The 15,781-nt window shown below is 37.5% G+C and overlaps 2 protein-coding genes across 3 annotated transcripts; one reads left to right on the plus strand and one right to left on the minus strand.

The window, feature by feature from the left end:
- The first annotated feature begins 477 nt into the window (after positions 1–477).
- Positions 478–11,907, plus strand: LOC114711508 (calmodulin-binding transcription activator 5). Of its 2 annotated transcripts, none has more exons than XM_028895923.1 (14): positions 478–565; positions 680–809; positions 1,885–2,010; positions 2,464–2,579; positions 3,336–3,424; positions 3,579–3,624; positions 5,550–5,667; positions 6,081–6,203; positions 6,288–6,346; positions 7,024–7,440; positions 8,061–8,758; positions 9,694–10,240; positions 11,039–11,347; positions 11,433–11,907. In XM_028895923.1, exons 2-14 carry the CDS (start codon positions 746–748, stop codon positions 11,481–11,483), a joined length of 2,763 nt encoding a protein of 920 aa, XP_028751756.1. In that variant the 5' UTR covers positions 478–565; positions 680–745; the 3' UTR covers positions 11,484–11,907. The 2 variants fall into 2 exon arrangements, with proteins under 2 accessions (XP_028751756.1, XP_028751757.1); XM_028895924.1 differs by having other exon boundaries at positions 6,084–6,203.
- An 822-nt stretch (positions 11,908–12,729) lies between these two features.
- On the minus strand, positions 12,730–15,397 carry LOC114711496 (GTP-binding protein SAR1A). The gene is made up of 3 exons (XM_028895907.1): positions 15,083–15,397; positions 14,687–14,818; positions 12,730–13,272 (listed from the first exon to the last, which is right to left on the minus strand). The coding sequence occupies exons 1-3, from the start codon at positions 15,209–15,211 to the stop codon at positions 12,952–12,954; spliced, it is 582 nt and encodes a 193-aa protein (XP_028751740.1). The 5' UTR covers positions 15,212–15,397; the 3' UTR covers positions 12,730–12,951.
- Positions 15,398–15,781: the final 384 nt, after the last annotated feature.

A 15,781-nucleotide genomic window follows, 5' to 3' on the forward strand; every position in this document is an offset into this window, starting at 1 on the left:
ATGGCTTTCACGGATATCTCTACGACCGTTAAATAATAAAAAGAAAAAATTTCTTCTCAAATATATTATTCAGGTTGTGTTTAGAAACTGTAAAAAGCGGTTTTTTTTACAAAAATATTTTTTCATAAATCAAAATAAATTTCCCTATATATTTACTGTCTATATCATAAAATCACTTCTGAAATTATGATTTGGTTTCTATCTAAATATCCTCTGATCTGATTTTAGGAGTGCTCGGTAGCTCGTTGTCCGGCTGGGGTGGAGTTCATATGGTTCCCGATAAGTCTCGTTAAATTTCGGGTTTTATTTTTAGTTTTTCCTGATAAGACATTAAAAAGAAATTAATTAAATAAATATTAATTAATTTTAATTGCAATTTGCCTCAGCCAGCCAATCTACGACACCCAAAAAGTCGTTTTAATTTTAGCCTGCCTGGCTAAGACTTGCAGACAAGAAGTCTCCGAGCTAGACCCCCCCCCCCCCAAAAAGAAAGGCTCGAAGTTGCTGCGCAGAGTGAGTGTATTTCCGCTTTGATTTCCTCTTACGTTTCTTTCTCTTCAATCAGGTGACCTCCTTATCTTTTCTGTCGTTTTTCGACTCGTCCTGTGATTTCTTCCCACCTGGTTTTCAGCTAAAAGTTGTTATCTACTTTGCTTTCCGAATTTTCTTTGTTTTGAAGGCTGTGAGTCTCGCAATGGTTAATTGAGCACCGAGAGGTCTTTAAATTTTTTGAGAGGTTTCTGCCATGGCAAACAACTTAACGGGGCAACTTGTTTGTTCAGAGATACATGGATTCCATACATTGCAAGGTGCATCCGTGCTTCCACTCCTTTCTTTTCTGATCATCCCAAACGAGAGGCCTATTCTATTTTCTATTTCCTGTTGTACTCTCCCTCTCTCTGCTTTATTTTTATTTTCAGCCAAAAATGACCTGAAGCTTCAAATTTTAGTCTCTTCTTCCTCTTCTTTTTCCTGTTTTTACTGTTATTTCTGTTTTTTTTTTTTTTTGGGGGTGGGATGGTTGCTATTTTTTGCTTGCTTTTGGAGTTAGTTTGTCTGGAAAAATGCAAGAGTGCAGTGTAGAAAGCGGCCTATAAGTGAAAAAGAGACGGGTCGTTCTAAATCATGTCTCGTGAATGAAGTAAAAATTACCGGAATTTCTGGATAGCGCCCACGGGATCATTAGATTTGGTTACAAAATTAACTTTCTCTTAATTATCAACAGAAATGAGTGATTAATGTCGGAGGATTCTTCTACAGTGCACTTGAAATGATGTAGCTTCAGCAAAAGCTGAAGCCCACTTGGAATAATTCGTAGTGTTTCCTGAGAACAATATGGAATATAAAATGGACGGAAAATTGTTTCTTGTAACTAGGTGAAGTGCCCAAAATGTAGTATATGTTATATGTTAGTACCTCACGCAGTGAGAAGTGCAGGGTAATGGCGTTAGAAGCTTGGAATTGCAATATGTGTGTTGACTTCTGCTAGATGTTCAGATAAATGCGATAACATCAAGCTATGGAATGTCTGTATAACTCATAAATCAATTGAGATATCATATTATTTCGCCAGTTCTTAGACTTTACTGACAGGAAAGAGAGAAGTAATATATTTGGATCTGGAATGGTGGTTTGTCATAATCCTAACTTTCGGTTTGATATGATAGTATATCACGGGGTTTGGTACAATAGTCCTCACTTGTACCTCTTGACATGGGGTTAAAGAAGGCTGACAACTTATTAGTTCACTGTGCGCTTTTGTTTTCCTGGTTTCAAATCCTACCTGCACTACTTAGTGATTGGTTAGCGATCAATGACTTCGATTATCTGTATGTATTGATCTTTTTCTAATTTTTCTAAAGTATTTCTTTGATGTGGCCCCAGAGCTGGATGTTAGGAACACTATGGAGGAAGCAAAAAGCAGATGGCTTCGCCCTAATGAGATTCATGCTATACTTAGTAATTACAAGTATTTCACCATCCATGTAAAGCCAGTGCATTTGCCTCCAAGTAATCATCTATTTCTGGCAGCAATATGATTTTGGTAAAGTGGATGTGCATGCATCATTTTCATGCTGATCCACCATTCGTCTTCATATTGTCTATTCATCATATTTATTACTGCCTTTTGAATTTCCATCGATCACTTCCTTCTGATAGAATGGTTTTTCACATGACATTGTCACGTCAGATCATTTGTCAAACTAAGCTTCTGCTGTAAATATAAAGCATGTCTGGACATTTGTGTCTAAATGTGTGTATGTTGTTAATGAAGCAATCTGAGGTCACACTGTGATAATTCTGTTCATAACGATCTTGTTGATTGATAAAAGGTTGAGTGTAATTTTTTTTTTTTTAAATTATTTTACATGAGTTACAAGTTTCCTGTTTAGCTACCGTTATATGATGTCAAACCAGGGACATTGATATCTTTTTTCCCCCCAACATTAAAATGAAAAACAGGTGGTACTATTGTTTTATTTGACCGCAAGATGCTTAGGAACTTTCGGAAAGATGGATACAACTGGAAAAAGAAAAAGGATGGAAAAACTGTGAAGGAAGCTCATGAACACTTAAAAGTGAGTCTTCTCTTTTTCTTAGGGTGTTTATTTGCGTTAATGTTAAATTTATGGCACCTAATGTGTCTCATTCTTGAACTTGTATTTAAAGAACATTAATCATGTTATGGTTATGAAGGAATTTACCATGTATTAGCATGATGAATTCTTCTTTTTCTTCTGTATTTATGGACTTTCGTGGAGAATAAATAATATTTTGGCTTACACATGGCAACCAGTAGCCTGCTAAGCGTTGGGTTTGGAAAATTCTTGACAATGCTTCTTTGTACTTGGCCAAAATTTTCAGCAGTCTTTGATGTGCTCTCTTCTATAATTAGAAATTTCTTGTTGGGAATTTTGGCATTTACAAGGTTTGGGTATCAAATACTTGTGTAATTAATTGGGTGCTGTTGATTTACATGTTTACTCTCTTTGCTTTATAAGTTATAATTCACGAACCTAAAGTTTTTGCACAATGATTCAGTTACATATCGGTCTTTCTTTCTGTGTGACATTTGGGCAACATTTTCATCTTTTCTTTTTTTAATTTTTAAAAATTTTTCTGGCTAGCAGTTATTAATTTCTGCCTTTATGTTTCTTTTTTTTTGGGGTAAGAAAAAACATTTGTATCAAATGATAGTTTTCAAAATGCATGATCATCTTTCCTTCCTGCAGTTTTTTGTTGCAAGTGCTTTTGATAGTGGATTGAATAATTGGCAACATTTGCAGTTTCTACTTTTAGACATTTATTCTAATCATTTTTCCCCCATTAATCAGGTTGGTAACGAAGAAAGGATCCATGTATACTATGCACATGGCCAAGATAACCCAAGTTTTGTGCGTAGATGTTATTGGCTTCTTGACAAGTATGCATATCTTTAGTTAGCTTAACTCTTGACACCTCAGTTATGCACGTCCAAACTTCTGTAGTGTGCTTATATATTACCTGTGCCTTATTGGTTTAATGGCAACTTCGATTTGACTCATGATTGTTCTTTTGATCCCCCCCCCCCCTTCCAGGAGTCTGGAGCACATAGTTCTTGTTCATTATCGTGAAACACAAGAAGTAAGATTGTTCTCTTCCTATCTTTTGCTTTCTTCCTTTGAGATTCAAAAGATCTGTTTCGCCCAAAAGTATGACTAAGGAAATTGATTTGCATCTTGCATTGCTGATTTGGAAGTACATATACTTTACCAACATGCATTAAGTCAGTATGTGATCTTAGATCTGAGATCGAGGCATACAAACACATCATACATATACCACAATTTTAGTCTATATGCTAAATTTCTTACAGTTTTCTATTTCTTTGGTTGGAGATTTTCATTTGGTGTCTGGGCGGATGACATTATATATATATATATATATATATATATATAGCCTTGGTCAAACAGCATGAACTAGTCACTTCTGTGCTCAACGGGAATTCCTAAGTTCCACATTGGATGTGTGTAGCGGGTTACTTGATGGTTAAGTATATAAGCTTCAAGAGATGAGTAAGATAACTGGACTATTTTAGGCCATATGTTCATTTCGCCTATTCTGGGCCAACGGGACTTGAGGAGCCTTTTATCATCTGAAAGTGTGATATCTTGGGCCCCAGTGCAGAGGTTGTCAAGGATCATTTCAGCTAATGCCTAAGATAGCAATTGAAGGTTTATGATTAATTTTATTGATATCTGTTGGAACCCAAAGAAAATTCTGGTATTAGACGTCACAAAGCTGAGTTACGCCCTCTGAAATAGTAACAAGAGGAGAAAAGAGCTCAGGGAATTACAGAACGATAGAACCACACAGCAAAAAACAAAAAGAACAAAAGAAAGCTCCTCGCTTAGACTCAATCCTCTAGATTTTAAGACGCTAGAGTCTCTCCCACGCTATACTCAATTGTTCCTCACCTCTCACTGTCCCCTCACTCCCAATATATATTTGCTAACAATGGCCCTATTGGCTCTGTTACCCTCTCACGCTTCACACCTAGTTACTGAGGTGACCCTTAATTATAGGCCCATCAATGACTCTCATATCTTAAAATGTTGCTAATTGAAGTATGATATCTTGGCCACCACGTGGTTTTGAAACCGTCCGGGATTAGTTGGGTTTGGATCATGAATTGTTAAAAACTAACTTTGAGATTGTCAAGTATATTCTATGTATGCTTATATAAACTATCCAAACTATTGGACTACTTTAGCTTGAGTCTTTGAATTCAGTTGTTTCTAATGGTGCTGCTTTATCATTCCTATCACGTTGCATATTATTAAAGATGATTTCAACCCAAAAATTTGTATACTTAATGAAGGCCCATGAATAGTTTTTATTATAATTGCGAACATGTTCTATCACACAAAAAGCCCAATGGGCTTAAGTACGGACAAAGCACAACCATTCCTTTCTGTTTAAAGTTGAACTTAATTAAGAGAATGGAGGGTGGTGAGAATCAAACTTTTTTTCATACTATGTCATTTCAACCCAAAAGCTTGAGCTGTTAACTGGAGGCTTTTAAATAGTTCTATGATCATCTCTAACATCTATAATGCCTGCTTTTTGTTGTTTTTGTTTCATACTTTATCTGAGTTGTGGTATCCAACTTTCCTTGTTTGATTGAAACTTACAGGTTATTAATGCCACAAGAATACCATCTCATACTCAAAATAAATATAGTTCCCTTTCAGCAATATTATAAACTCGCAAATATTTCTTTTCACCAAAGTTAAATGGAACAGACTTTTGCATCCACACATTGTCCTCAATGAGGTGAAACAACTTTTATTTCTACTCGCAGTCTCGAGCACTGTACAATAAACTCTCACTCTGTGTGTGTGTGTGAGCTGCATATTTTGGCATCAATATCTCATCTATAGTAGGTGTATTGCCTATCTCTGTGTAGGACTACTTGATGCAGCTTTATAATTAGGCTTGCACTTACCGTCCATTTAATCTGGATGATGAATACGATTTGGTAGGTTGATCTGTTGTTTATGATCCAGTTGCAGGGCTCTCCAGCTACACCTGTAAATTCAAACTCTAGTTCGGTTTCTGATCCTACTGCACCATTGATTTTATCAGAAGAATTGGATTCTGGGACCAACAATCCATATGCTGGTGGTGAGAACGAATTTTAGGATTTAGTGTAATTTATTGCAAATTAGACCTGTAAAGAATTTTCTATCTGTAGATATATAACTACCTCTGATCCGCAATATAAGATCTAAATTTTATATTTATGACCAGAGGTAGTAGTAAACTACAAGATGCAGGCCAGTGAATGACGTGGAATGAACATGGCCCATACCTAATGACAAGCTGCATGTCTCTTTATATTGAGTTCCCCCCTCCCATCTCATCTTTCTCTCCCTTATCTTTCCCAAAGATAGCCATTGATTAGAGTTTATTTTTATTTATGATGACATATGGTAGTAGTATGTTAAAATATGGTATTTTGATGATGTTGTGGATGCTGTTGTTGACTTTCTATGATGAATGATATTTCTGATCCGTTTTTGTGCTTTGGAGGTAAGCAGGAGTTAATGACAATTTGAAGCTCAAGAGTCATGAACTGAGGCTTCTTGAGCTCAACACACTTGAATGGGATGATCTAGTGGTTACAAATGACCTCAACAATTCTACCACATCTGCTGGAGGTAAAATATCGTGGATTCAGCAGAATCAGTTGCTTGTTTGAAAAGCACCTTCTCATCCTTTAATTCTGATATGACTTTTTGTAGCTAAGGTTCAATATTTCGATCAACAAAGTCAGTCTTTGCTGAACGGCAATTTGAGCAATGTAAGATCTTATCTTTCCTTTATTTATATGTTCCTTTTGTCTTATTTCTGCTTATTGGACAGTTAACTTCTGTGATTTCTTGTCAAAGCCTCTGTCCTTTAGATATAAAAATACAATTTATTAAAAGGGCTGGTTTTGTCTCGCTTTTTTAGGAAAAGATTCAAATGATGGCCATGAATTTAGCTTCCACCGTTTCACATGACCATCTTCACTATTATAATTGTTTCTCTTGGGATGATAAGAAGTTAGGAAACTATTTCTGTCTTATCATAATATAATATTTTTCAAATCACCTGTAATCACTTTCGAAAAGCTGCAGCCAGGTGAAAGAGGCCTTGAAATGACTGTGCTCAAATGATTGTTGGTGCTACTTAATACTATTTCGGACTTCCTGTATTTTTCCTCTTTTCTAGGGGTTCTCATTTGTGGCTTAGACCTAACTTTGCCTATTTATTCTAGCTGACAGAACCAATTGACTGTTGACTAATTTTACATATTTATGCAACATTGAGTTTGCATCACTGAATCGTTTAGGTGAAGGCTCTAAGTATAGTTGTATATGTTATGCATAAAACATATAACGAGATTGCTTGAGTACGTTAAATTATTTAGCTCAAAACTTTGTTCATACTTTGTGCTAGCTTCTGTGGTTACTTCTATTGGGTTTCTGTCACCAGGTAACTAGCAGTCTGTCTGCCGAAATCCCTTCTTTCGATAACATAACACAACCTGTTACTGGGAGCAACGGTGCACCTTATGGTTTCCCAGAAACTGTAAATCCTCAGACAACAGAAAATCTAGCAAATCTGAATGCACAAAAGGGATATCCTGTCTCTGCGGGTGGTGTTGATTCCTTGGACACTTTGGTCAGTGATAGTTTGCAGAGTCAGGACAGCTTTGGAAGGTGGATCAACCACATGATTTCCGATTCACAATGTCCTGTGGATGAGTCAGCTCTTGTATCGCCCGTTATATCTATTCAAGAATCATATTCTTCTCTGGCAGAGGATCATCAGCAACCTTGTCTGCCCGAACAGCTTTTTAACATCACTGATGTCTCACCTGCATGGGCATCTTCCACTGAGAAGACCAAGGTTTTTTTTTTCTCCCTTCCTATTCTTATCTATCTACTTCCAAGTAATTATTCTCTATTATGACTGTGTTATTTGGTTTGCTATATGATTCTGCACCTCTTTAGTAATAAAACATGCTTGTAAACTTGAACGTTTTGAACACTAGGAGAAACTCCATGGCTGATTTCTCAGCTTTTTTTATATAGCAAGTGCATTTTCAGTTGGCATCTAAGGTAGCAACTCTTGCTGCTTTGTTCTGAACAGTTTTTTGCACGTTTCAAAAGCTTTAAAGATTAAGTTCAGCTTAGAAATGCAAAGTTTCTCTTCTTTCCCTATGCAAATAAATGAATTTTCTTTTGGCATCAAAAGTAGCAATCTGTTGCTAATTTGTCTTGTACAACAAATTATTCTTGGAAAATTCAAATGCTTTAATCGCAGAGAGCTAAACTCCGACATAGTTCTGTTTTATGTATAGATAAATGCATTTGTAGTTGGCGTTAAAGAACTATATCATGCTACATCAATGCAAATCGTCACTTCGGATTTTACATATTTAACTGGCATGCAGTCAACTTCCATATTAACTACCATGTATTTTGATTTTGTTACTGGACTTTCCGATGTTCCTATACTTCTTGCAGATCCTGGTCACTGGAGTCTTTCATGATAACTATCTACACCTTGCAAAGTCCAACCTATTTTGTGTCTGCGGCGACATAAGTGTTCAAGCTGATATTGTTCAACTTGGGGTCTACCGATGCTGGGTATCATCACATTCCCCGGGATTCGTTAATCTTTATATGAGCCTTGATGGTCATAAGCCCGTAAGCCAAGTTGTCAATTTTGAGTATCGTACTCCAATTTTGCATGACGCTACAGCCTCTATGGAAGAGAGGTACAACTGGGCTGAGTTTCGACTTCAGATGAGGCTTGCTTGTTTGCTCTTTGGTACTCATAAGAGTCTTGATATTATCTCTAGTAAAGTACGGCCTAATGCAATAAAGGAGGCTAGGAACTTTGCTTCAAAGACCTCATTGGTTTCCAAAAGTTGGCAATACTTGGTTAAGTCAACTGAAGACAACAAAACTCCATTTCCTCAAGCAAAAGATGCACTGTTTGAAACGTCCTTGAAAAACGGATTAAAGGATTGGCTATTAGAAAGGATTCTATTGGGCCGTAAGACTACTGAATATGATTCGCAAGGTCAAGGTGTAATCCATTTGTGCGCAATTCTGGGATATACTTGGGCTGTTTCGTTGTTTTCAGGATCGGGCTTATCACTGGATTTTCGTGATAAATTTGGATGGACAGCTCTTCATTGGGCAGCATATTGTGGAAGGTACATATTTATGCACTCGGATATCCGACTAGCTTAATCCATTAAGTTTGTTGCGGCCTAATTGACTCAATTTCTTTTTGCCGGTATGGTTCCACTGTTCAAAAGTCAAATTCTTCTCTCTATCTTTTTCTCCCTAGATAAGCAGATTCAAATATATAACCACCTGAATATAGCATCACTTTTGCTTATTACCCTTCCATGCAGTAATGCTTTCATGCAACTATACAAGTTTTTCTCCCTTTAAATCCAGTTAGATATTTGAATGTACTTGTATTGTTCATCTCATGGTTGATGAGGCCGTGTTCGAACTGACTGATCAACCAGGCTGAATATAAGATAGAAGTAGGGAGAGTTCAAGTATGGGTTTTTATTAACCGAGAAACATAAGCCAGGTCGGTTGAACAGGAATGTTGGCACTTTGCAATAATGAGATTTTATTTATTATTAACTGGATGCTTATAAGCAAACATCTCATACCTAGGCCAACTGCCTTTCGAATATATACTGTGATGTTATAGACAAGGAGTAAATCAATAAATAATCCGACTTATGTGAGCCTTTGATAGAGTAAGTCATATTGGACTTGCAAAATCTGTAGCTTCGTTTCCTTAAAGTCTTATTTATTTATTTTTTTTAAAAGAGAGAATTTCTGATATATATATATTAATCAAAATGAAACCCATCATATTAATGTTTTATTTTAAAAGTTGATTAAAGTTTATTTTATTATTATATGTTTAGTTAAAGTAGTAAATACTAACAGAATAAGGTATACAGACATATCTATTAATACAAGAGATGTTGTGTCAAAGTCATAGTATATTTTCTTGACAAAATGACCTATTATGGTTGGACCAATGACCCAATCTCCTGCCTAGGTTAGCACCTTGTCGGGTTCCAATAGCTATAATTATTTGACTGAACTTTGTTTATAGGGAGAAAATGGTTGCAGTGCTGTTGTCTGCTGGGGCAAAGCCAAACTTAGTCACAGATCCTACTCCAAAAATTCCTGGTGGATGTACTGCTGCTGATCTTGCTTTTATGGAGGGTTATGAAGGCTTAGCAGCTTATCTTTCAGAAAAATCTCTGGTTGAGCAGTTCAATGACATGAGCTTAGCTGGAAATATTAGTGGCCGACTGGAAACAAGCACAAATGATCCAGTAGATTATGAACATCTCACTGAGGACCAACTATACCTAAAGGATACGTTGGCAGCTTACCGAACAAGTGCTGAGGCGGCAGCACGAATACAGGCTGCCTTTAGGGAGCACTCACTAAAAGTACGAGTAAAGGCAGTTCAAGGTTTAAATCCAGAGGATGAGGCCCGTATGATTGTTGCAGCAATGAAGATTCAACATGCCTATCGCAACTATAACACAAAGAGGATGATGGCTGCTGCAGCTCGCATCCAGTATAGGTTCCGTGCATGGAAATTGCGTAAAGAATTTCTCAACATGCGACATCAGGCTATCAAAATCCAAGTAAGAGCTACCCTTCCTGCTTCTGTTATATCTGATTGCCTTCTGTGGAGACACGTGGCATTGCCAACCCGATCTGCTTGTTGAAATCATTGTACTGGAGCTGTTCGCACACATCTTAACCTGACTTGTTTTATATGTTATGAAGGATATTTCGCTCATTCAAATTGTCCACTGGATATTCACGAGTCAATCTCTTTTCTTCCTTAGGCACCTAACCATGTTGATTAGTTTTTATTGAGGTTTATCTTTCATGCATTCAGAATGAGTGGAATCAAGACATATCTTACTTTTCGCTACAAGAAGATAAAATGAAGCTTAAACTATCAAGAGAATGTTTAATTAGTCCCGTGGAATGTAGGATCTAGGAATGGGTTTCCGGCCTTCTATTGGTTTTTGCCCCATCTTTGGTGTTGAACAGAGAACCTGCACTTCTCTTCCTTAGCAGGAAGACCACTGAAGTATTGTAGACAGTACCAGAGGCACTTCTAATTGTCACTGTGAGAGTTTTCTGAGTAAATGATTTGTTTATTACATGTCTATATATCTATCGATGTGCCACGGGGGTGACTGATTTTTATTTCACATTTCCTTTAGCTGGGTTCACTGGAGGCTGACTGTTTATGGTTGACAAGAGATCAGCTGTCTGTTCTTACGTTCTAGATATTATTGAAGATTTAATTCAACCCCAACTTTTATACATGGGAGCAGCAGCAGATTTTGTTCTCTAAAATTGCATGGTCGTTAATTTTTTATCTTAATTTATCTTGAGGAAAGGATTGATCAGGTATTTCAATGCAGGCTGCTTTCCGGGGCTACCAAGAGAGGAAGCAGTATCGAAAAATTCTCTGGTCTGTTGGAGTACTTGAAAAAGCAGTCCTGCGATGGCGATTGAAGAGAAAAGGCTTCCGTGGACTTCAGGTTAATCCTGTCCAACAAGAGCAAGAACCGAGGCAGGAAAGTGACACAGAGGAGGACTTCTTCAGGACTAGTCGGAAACAAGCTGAAGAACGTGTGGAGAGGTCTGTAGTACGTGTTCAGTCCATGTTCCGTTCAAAGAAAGCACAAGAAGAGTATAGGAGGATGAAGCTGGCTCACAGTCAGGCAAAGGTAACAACTCCATGCAACAGATTTTCACTGTTTCAACTATTTGATCTGACCTGCATTTTTAACCTTATATTATTGCTTTCTGTAGCTGGAACTTGAATATCAAGAGCTGCTCAATTCAGAGGTTGATATTCTATAGAGGGCATGCTGTATCTGGCGAAAGGAATGGTACATTTGTTTAATTCTCTCTTTGTATAGTGTGTGTTGTGCATGTAGAGTGTAGATGCTGTGAATTCCTAGACAGTAGATTTGAATTGAATCCTTAGCCCTTTCAATTTGATTTAGTATCCTGAAAGGGTTGTTTGTGAAATTCCAATAAGTAGATGGGGTTTCTAAAGTAAGACGCTTTTAATGCACGATCTAAGGTTTACCTTGGGTGGCATGCCTTTCTTGGGTTGAATTGATAAAATGATTGTTGCCACAGACATGTCGGAGGACTGTATATTAATACTCCACATCTTGCCTAATTCAGAAAGAGTCTTCCTAATTTGTTTGACAAGGCATACATATGTATATAGGGTAAGATCGACTGATATATTAAATACTCCTCTGGTATTATTTAATGGAGGAATTGGTTATTGAGTTGATCTTGGTCTTAAATATAAGATTTAGTTCTCACATTTATTATTATTTTTTCTAAATTACCTCTATTAATACTTTTTCAACAATAATTAAGTAGGAGAGTGAGAAAGGATATTAAAAAAGATGATTATGATATTTTAGAAAAAACATATTTCTTATAACTAATTAACTTACCTAACTTTATTAATCTATTCGAATTAGTTAATTAGGTATTACATTAAGGACTAATAGAGTACTACATAATTGCAACATTTTTTATTGAAACAAAATTTCAAAATTTGCCATTTATATATTGCGTATGTTAAAAGTATTGGACACCTTACAAGATTCTTTTTTTTCTTCGGAAAAGAAGACCAACAGTTCGATCAAATCACATTCAAACTTCAGTGTATCCATGACAATCTACGACTAGAATAACAAATCATAAAATTTTCATCTGCGGGTTATGACGGTTAGTCTATTAAAGCAATTTATGAATATAGTTTTGTTAACGAAGTGCAAAGCCTCAAGAATTTTTTTCTTTGGTCACAGAAGAAGGGCAAAGCCCTACAACAAACTAACTGAATCTCTCTCTAAGCTAGTGTAAATGTCGTTATCAATTAGGACGATTTTTAATATGGAGAATGAAATACTGCTGTGGAAACTGCGGAAGAGAAAGCAGTCAATTAGTAGAAGCTATAGTGTTAAAGCCATGCAAGCTTTTTGATTTTCGGATGAAAATTGAACAGCTATGCCCCAGATCTAATTTTTGAAATACGAATGTTACCTCCCTATAACCATGGAGGTAAGCCACTTCAGTAACATTTAAAAAAAAAAAAAAACCCGCTTTATTAATTGTGCAATTTTAGCAACCAGTACAGTACAGGCACACAAGCACATTGACCCCGCCCGAAAGCCCGTATAGCTACAATTAAGTATCCAATTTACATGGGCAGCCACGTCTAAAAATTACAGTACTAATGTGAACACATCAGCAGGATGATGATCCAAAACTACGACCGCACTTAAATGTCTATTCACCTGCCTCATTTGATGTACTGAGAGAGCCACCTGAAGCCTTCGCCGTATCCCATCTTGCGGACAATACTGCACATGAACACTTCTAGAGGACGAACATTAGAGTCAGCCAGATTGACCTTGCCCTTGCCCGTAGTGAAGCTAGTCAGGCCCATATGATATCGCAGCTCATCTTCAGAAGCAGCATAAGGTAAGTCAATCTTGTTCCCCAAGACAAGGAAAGGCACATTTGCTAGCGACTCATCAGAAAGAAGAGCATCTAGCTCCCTCTTTGATTCCGCAAGTCTCTCCTTATCATATGCATCAACGAGGTAGACTACGGCATCCACCTACATGACAGAAACTTCATAATTAACTGAAAAGGGATGGTGCAACTCCCATCTTAGTAACTTGTCATTATACAGACATAGGACTCAAAACAGGTCCTAAATAATCAGTTAACCATCCAAGAATGAACTCCCATGGTCCTTTGTGGGCTGTGGCCAGCTAATTACAAGCTTCAAGCAAGCTATGCATGACAGTGTAACGATATTGGAAATATAAGAGACAGTGAGACACACGCTTGACAAGCATCAAAACCCCATGCTTCAGAAAAACCATATCAAATGCAATCATCTGAGGCGAGGGAAGCTGGCCACTTCTGAATATAAAATGTTACAACAATTCTACCTCTAACCACCATCTTACTGTTATTGACAACAATCACGCAAGATATTTTTCCCAAAACTTTCACCCAGTCAGAACCTTGCACAGCAGAATTAAAAAGACTAGAAAGGAATCAAGATGCCTGCGCTAACACAAGTTACATTTTAAAGAACTGACCAGAGGTGAAACTCAAATATAAGCTCAGGGCCTGTCAACATTTTCCCCTTATCAAGAAATTAATTCTATACCATACTGTTGCGATGGATCGCTCAGTCCACACAAAACAATGGACATTACTGAAGGAGAAGGAAATTTTCCCATCTTCATTTGAATTCTAATATCACAAGGTACAAAGCAAATAGAAGAATCATCCTCCCCCAGGGGTTGGGGTTCCTACCCATCTACGGGCGGAAAGGATCGTGTACCCGGGGGGGGGGGGGGAAGACGCATATGCTCAACTTAAAAGTCTAAGCAAACATAATCATATCGATAACATTTTAAACTAAGCAAGCTAAACCACCTAATGTTAATATACAAAGTCACCCTCGAGAAAATCACGAATTGCAAGAGCAATTTGAATTCCACATAATTCACCAATTTCAGCAGGGGGGGAAAAAGTTCAAAAGCATATTTGGATAATCAATTTAAATCAACGATCCTCAAAGATGAAAATTTGAACTTCCGTTTAATCTACCCTGGCTATACAGAAGACTCACGCAGAGGCGTATCAAGTTTTAAAAATGCCTAAATTTATTACAACAAACACAAATCAAGACCAAGTTAATGGTTTTTTTTTTTTTACCAAGACCAAGTTAATGGTTTGCCAGTAAACAAAGCCGCTTATTTGTTGGTTAAGGCATGTACGTTCTGTTTGGCTGGAATTACGAGGACTGATGCTAGTACTGTGTTGTCAAGTGCTGGGAGAGTCAATGGACGGGGGATGGACAGAAATGTATCGAGTTTAAGGGGGAAACGTAAGTTAGGGAGGCGGTTAATTTATTTTCCTTTCCTATGTGACGCTGGTTGTATTGTTGATCTTTTCTGGTGAATAAATAATTTTCTTTGTATAAACTACGTTAAATTAAACTAGAGACACACCTGAGCGTAATAGTCCTTCCAGACTCTGCGGGCGATTTGGTGGCCACCTAAGTCAAAGGCCTTAAATTTTATCTTCCCGATGCTCAACTCCTCCGAAGTAGGATACTGTGTAGGTTGATGTTGGACTAATCTCTGCGAAATCAGGGAAGACAAAAATCATAAATAAATAGACTTCAATTTATGAACGACCTCATCACTTCAAAAAAAAGCGCAAACCCATGTCTTTCCTAGTCACCGGGCGAATGGCTAAATGAAATTAGAAGTATTCTATGTGATGACTCACAGGAAGTAATGAGAGTGGATGCAAATTAAAATAAGAACTTCAAGAAATTAAATTACAATGCAAGAAAACCGCCGAAGCCAGAACCATAATTTAATTGTAGAATAAAACACAACCTCGTCTTTCAGCATGTGAAGTAAAGTAGTCTTCCCAGCATTATCTAGCCCTAGAAATAGGATCTTCGCCTCCTTTTGCCAGAGACCCAGGGATGCCAGAATCCCATAGAACCAATCAATAAGAAACATATTCTCTCGGAAAAACCGTACGGCGTTCCGCCGAAAGCAAAAATCCCGAAGAAGAGATCGCTGAAAATGCAATCAGCGATGCGAAGACGAATGATATATAAAAAGATCCGAGAGAGACCAAAAGTAACAAAGAATCACCAGAGACACCAAGAAAATGAACGAGCGAGAAATAAAGAAATCGCGTGAGGTGATGTTGATGAATCCAGGAGGGGAGACCGATTACCGGTGTAGCCAGTTTCGAAGGTGGGGCGAAAAACGATCAAAATGAGGCTGGTGCCGGGCTAGCAAGGAGACCAGAATAGCCGGTTAAGGAGCACGAAGTCCAGATGGAGGGATTTGATTGGGTGGTACGCGTCATTATGACATGCTACAGTGGCAGTGATGCTGTCACCAGGAGAGGCTTACGTGTCAGACGAACAGAAGGAAAAGAGAATTAAACCAGCTGATTACCAATTTACAAGCAAGGGATAATGAATTGCCTAATCGTAAAAACGTAAAACCAGCAAGGCAGCGCGATTCCTTTTCAACCATCGGTATGACCGATGACGTGTGCTGAGTTGAGAGGTAAAA

This window comes from Neltuma alba, unplaced genomic scaffold, assembly GCF_004799145.2.
Source record: "Neltuma alba isolate B1F8T4 unplaced genomic scaffold, ASM479914v2 tig00011291_pilon, whole genome shotgun sequence".
Classification (NCBI taxonomy): Eukaryota; Viridiplantae; Streptophyta; class Magnoliopsida; order Fabales; family Fabaceae; genus Neltuma; species Neltuma alba.